This window comes from Cydia pomonella, chromosome 12, assembly GCF_033807575.1.
Source record: "Cydia pomonella isolate Wapato2018A chromosome 12, ilCydPomo1, whole genome shotgun sequence".
NCBI classification, from domain to species: Eukaryota; Metazoa; Arthropoda; class Insecta; order Lepidoptera; family Tortricidae; genus Cydia; species Cydia pomonella.
The window spans coordinates 6,202,227-6,207,779 of NC_084714.1; the positions used below are offsets into that span (position 1 = coordinate 6,202,227).

Consider the following 5,553-nt stretch of genomic DNA (forward strand, 5'->3'; position numbering starts at 1 on the left):
GTGTCTGTTATCACAAAGGAATATGGTGTACAACTGTCTTTATCTACACGCATATCATAACCTCTATGATGCGTTAAAATACCACAAATTACGACCAGGAATATAAGATGACAGTGCATGTTTTTGACAACAAATATCTTATTTGTGAAAATGTTATTTTTGCATATTTAAACAGAACAAGTTGCGAAAATTAGTCAGTTCTAATACGGCAATGAAAAAATGCCAACCTTATATTTGTCATAAAATCATCTCAAAATGTTAGGTGACTACATATTTAAAAATAGTTTTAATATTTTAATTGTTTAGTAATTATTTTGTACAATAGGTAATTAATTAAGTACTTAAAATTGTAAAACAAACATATTTGACTAATAATTAAAATTTTATTAATTATCTACAATGTGTTTTATTAGTGTGAATAAAAGATAAATTTTAAATTTGTTTTTTCCTCGGCTCCTGTCGTTCGTCATTGTTTATAATTTATAATTTTCTCTATATTGCTGATGTTTTGGCATTTGAAGTTGGACGTCGTTTGACGCCTTAAGTCCACTCCCTTCTTATTACAGTGCACGGATCCTACGCGTAAACCATTGTGTATACGATGATAGCAAAAGTTTCTACTTTGCCACGGTACTGAAAATAAAAAACAATCGAGGCAGAAAGCTTCGTGGTGCAAAAAAATGTGCGAAGCTTCACACTATGCGAAAGCTTACCGCATGCTTTAGTCCATATAAATGGGTCATAAATATATTTTTTCTTACTTTATACTTAACGGCACCTATTTCTTTAAATTTGTATACCCAAATCGTTAACAATTTTGACCCACTGACTGATCCTGCACGTAAATCGTTGTGTAAACGATGTTAACAAGTTTCTGCTCTCTTTGCCACGGGACTAAAAATCAAAAACAATCGGGGTAGCAGGCACGAAATCAAGGTGCAGAAAACGGGTGAATCAGTTTCACACTCTGCTAAAGCTTCAAACATAATTCGCGCGCTATCTAAAGCAATCTCATATAATCGCTAGCAAATTAAGAGTAATGAATTCAATGGATCAACCAAATACCACAATGTATTGCAAATTACGTTCGATTATGTGACGTTTGGAGAGGTCATAAACGTGGGTCGAGTGGATCTAAACGAGTCAAATTAAAATCTGTGCTCTAGAACTACAACTGAAGTGACGAACTAAGCTCGCGTAGGGCTCTCCATAGTTTTCAGAAGAGCGAAGTATGACCAAGCCGTGCTTAATATCTGTAACAAAAAAAAAGCTGTTTGATTTCGAGGTAACATTTTAACGGGGATGATGCACTTTAAAGATAGATTTTAATAACGATCATAGATGTTAGGATCAAATAGATTTGCTATACGCGTGCGCCTGTGACAGAACAAATTAAAAATTAAAACACGTTTTAAAATTCCTAACAACACACCAAAAACAATGAATAGGTAATGAAAATTGAGAATGTTGTAATATCAGAAATAGCTTACCTTTGTGAAAGCCTTCAGGTTAACGTCGGCGTAACTGTATGCCGTCAACTTGGAGGGTTTCTGTGCCCTGTAAATATTCAAACCAATGTTACTTATTTAATTAATAATCAACCTACAATAAAAATTCCCGAAAGAAGCCCTGCAATAAACCTTTTTTTTCATCCAAGACCTATAAAACCCCTCTGAGATTAAAACATCATTACACCTTATAAAACATAGCTCCCGCTGCGTCTGTCTGTATGTGTGTTCGCGATAAACTCAAAAACTACAGAACGGATTATCATGCGGTTTCCTCTTATCAATAGAGTGATTCTTGAGGAAGGTTTTGGTGTATAATTTAGGCGGGTCGCTAATAGTATCAAAATAATGTTAACACGGGTCACGCACGTACCTACCTAATGTTGCTGTTATACGCCAAAAACTAGTCTAAACTAAAGTAAAAACTAGTCAAATAAAGTTTTTGCTTCATTAACTTTCTTGTTTTATTGGAGGGAAGAAATGGACATAATTAAGACTTTTGGTAGCATACCGTGAGCGTCCATGGAGTCGCAATTTTTTTCAATTCAAAGTCAAACTAAATGTTACATGTATATTTAATATTTATATGTAAAAATTAAGTTAATGCTGGAAAACTAAATTAACGGTTGGGTTATGGGGTAGGGGTCGGTTTTGACAGAAAGACAGAATTTTTTTGATGAAACATTTTTTTTTTCACTTTTACCATCATAATTGATCGAAGAAAAAAGTGTATCTAACAACACTTATTTCAACACATTCTTTACGATTTTAATAGAAAAAAAATCATCAAATATTTTATGTTCCAAAAAGGACCCCCTTACCATACCCCAATCGTTTATTCTCTTTACAAGCATTTACATACTTTAATCATTTAATATTTACTTTAACTTTGACTTTGAAAAAAATCTGCGTCTTCAGGGCCGGAATTAGGGGAGGGCAACCGGGGCTACAGCCCCCCACAATAGCGACTTCGGAAAATTTACCTTTTTTTTGGTAAATAATTTGGTGCCAGGGAGCCTCTACTCCTTTATTGCCCGAGGCCTCCAGACCTCTAAATCCGGCATTGTGCGACTCCATGTATTTTAGAACCACGGTATGCCACCAAAAGTCCTAAGCCTTGACATAATAGCAACAGTTTTTTTTTTGTTGTATTTGTAATGTTTACCTCATTTGAACCACGTACAGATGCTTTGCTACTTTTGCGTTCACTGTATACCATTTGGAATTGTACATGGCGTTGCTTACTTCCATGCTCTGTCGGATAAAACAACATTCAATATTATCAATTAGGTATCATATGTAAGAAAAACATAGTGTAGTGTACAAAATAATTAAGGGTTAGATATGGTTTATCAGGTAAAATGTATTTAGATTTCTAGAAAAAATAGGCTTGTATTGTTCATTCTTTCATCGTAGGTAGGCAGTCTTTTCCATAGTGCCAAGAAGGCTCGTAAGTGTTGTATTGTAATTCCGGGTATACACACTCGTCGAGAGCCTCTCACCTAAATAGTGAAAAAACTTGACCCAATCGGAGAAAGGTGAGATGAGACGAGTAAGACCGAGATGAGATGAGAGCAATATGTACACACTCGTTCTCGGCCTGTCTTATGGTCTCTCGACGAGTGTGTACAGGCGGCATAAGGTTGTGTGTGACCTTTGTGTTTTTTATGGGCTCGCATGCGCTCATTGGCGTGTGGTGTGAGTGACGCTTTTTATATGACGTACAAGTTTAAAAAAACTTTGCGGATCTTTGATGTGTTTTTTTTTATTAAGTACCTACTTAAAAATTCATTATAAAATATGGAAAATATTTAAAAAAAATTACCGATGTCATAATCATGTCTCCGTAGAAACAGAGTAGGTAAATCTGCATCAGACTCATCAGCAAAAAGGAGAAGAAGGATAACATGAACCCTATGTCGCCTAGAGCCTAGAAACAAACATTAGCTTTACTACTTGATTATTAATATAATGGCATAAAATCTTTATGAATATGTACCTATACATTTCGTTACCTTAATCCACTGCAATAAGGATAAAATGTATACATATTTATGAACTCGACTTGTAAACTATTTGTTTTCTCTATGAAACAATAATGAGTGATCTATTATATTGTGATTAATATAATTAAGAACCCGTGGGGACCCCTCCCCATGTAAGTACCTTATTTTAGTCGATTATCGACATGCTTCGACCTGTTTCGACGATCGTCAAACTGAAGGCGTATTGTGATTGTAATAGGTTTTGGATTTGACCTGGATTTATTATTCAAATTCTTTTTTATATACCCGCCCGAGGGTAAACATCTCCATAGCCTATGTACGCCTGCAACTCCAGAGGAGTTACATACGCGTTGCTGACCCTAACACTCCGCACCCTCGTTGAGCTCTGGCAACCTTACTAACCGGCAGGAACACAACATTATCAGTAGGGTCTAGTGTTATTTGGCTGCGGTTTTCTGTCAGGTCGAGGTCCTTCCCCAGTGGGCTCTGCTCTAGATCTGGAATGACATCCGCTGGTCTGTGCCCTACCACACAAAGCGAGATGACATTCACAATGCCCATACCTCTCTTGTGGACGTAGTTTAAGGACATACCCGGGTCCAAACACAACTTGCAACGGGGCAATTCATAACTTGTTATTACAATAACTATTATTTATTCTAGTAAATACCACTATGATTGAAATTAAACGTAACTGTCCCGTACAAAATAATTTTCATTAACTATTTGGCTTTAAGGAGCGAGCAGTTCAAAAGCGAAGATTTTTAATAAGTTGAAACCTAAACATATTATGACTGATATATTCGAACGTACATTGATATCAGAATGACAGTATCTGAATTATAATATACGTCTCGCTCGCACCAATACATGTACGAAAGTACGAGCAAAATGCACGATAGCTGAATGACATCATTAAGATGTCATTTTAATGTCACGTCCATGTACTCGTAGGTTTGAATTAGCCTGACACATACCGTGACATTAAATCCCGTCAGGCAAATCAGGAATGAACTTGTCACGAAATTGAATAACGTCGATTTCGTATAGATGCTTTCCAATTGAATTACTGACCTGAAACCATTGAGAAAAACAAAAGCAAGTTAGTAATGGCACCCATTTTGAGACATTAAAGAGAAAATTTGTAGTATTTTTAACCGACTTCAAGATTTCAAAAGAAGGAGGTTATCAATTCGTTTGTATGTTTTTTTTTTATATATTTGTTACTCCATAACTCCGTCATTTCTCAACCGCTTTTGAAAATATATTTTTTTATTTGAATGTATATAATATATTATATACAGATTGGTCCCATTTTTGTCAAAACTCAGTTCTGATGATGGGATCCATGAGGAATCGAGGGAACTCTTCAAATGTGAAAGGCATACATATTATTATAGTGATTTTTGTATTTTCTTTAACAAATCAAGCATTTACATTTAAAAAAGTGCCATTTGATGAAGTGGAACTGCTGATGGTGATCAGAATGGAACTCTTCAACGACTCATAGTACACGTTTGGCGATTTAGCCTCTTCGCTGTGTTTGTTAAGCAAATTAGATTTTCAAGATAAAATTTTGTCAAGTTCGAGTTTTGAAGATGGGGTCCATGAGGAATCGAGGGAACTCCTCAAATTTTGATGGCATATATAGTGATCTTAGTATTTTCATCAACAAATCAAGTATTTACATTTGTAGAAGTGATATTTGATGAAGTGGAACTGCTGATGATGAACAGAACGGAACTCTTCAACGATGCATAGTTCACGTTTGGCAATTTGTTCTCTTCGCATGTTTGTCAAGCCGTTAGGTTTTCAAGGCACATTTTTTTTCTATCCTAATTAAAAAATATATATATAATTATCTGGTGCTTTATTTTATGCATGGTGTAAAATTACCTTGGTGTATCTTACCAGTCAACCATAGGGCAAATCTGAAATGTGTCAAGGTGCAGGTGCAGTGATAACCTCCTTTTCTACATAAGTAGGCGTAGGACGCCGTCTTTTTAATTTTATTGTATGAAATCCAAAATCAACAATAA

General features: G+C 35.4%; 1 protein-coding gene across 1 annotated transcript; it reads right to left on the bottom strand.

The window, feature by feature from the left end:
* Positions 1-801: 801 nt before the first annotated feature.
* On the bottom strand, positions 802-4,232 carry LOC133523345 (odorant receptor 4-like). Its single transcript, XM_061858866.1, has 4 exons — positions 3,334-4,232; positions 2,674-2,762; positions 1,491-1,557; positions 802-1,253 (listed from the first exon to the last, which is right to left on the bottom strand). Exons 1-4 carry the CDS (start codon positions 3,415-3,417, stop codon positions 1,188-1,190), a joined length of 306 nt encoding a protein of 101 aa, XP_061714850.1. The 5' UTR covers positions 3,418-4,232; the 3' UTR covers positions 802-1,187.
* Between the last annotated feature and the right edge of the window lie 1,321 nt (positions 4,233-5,553).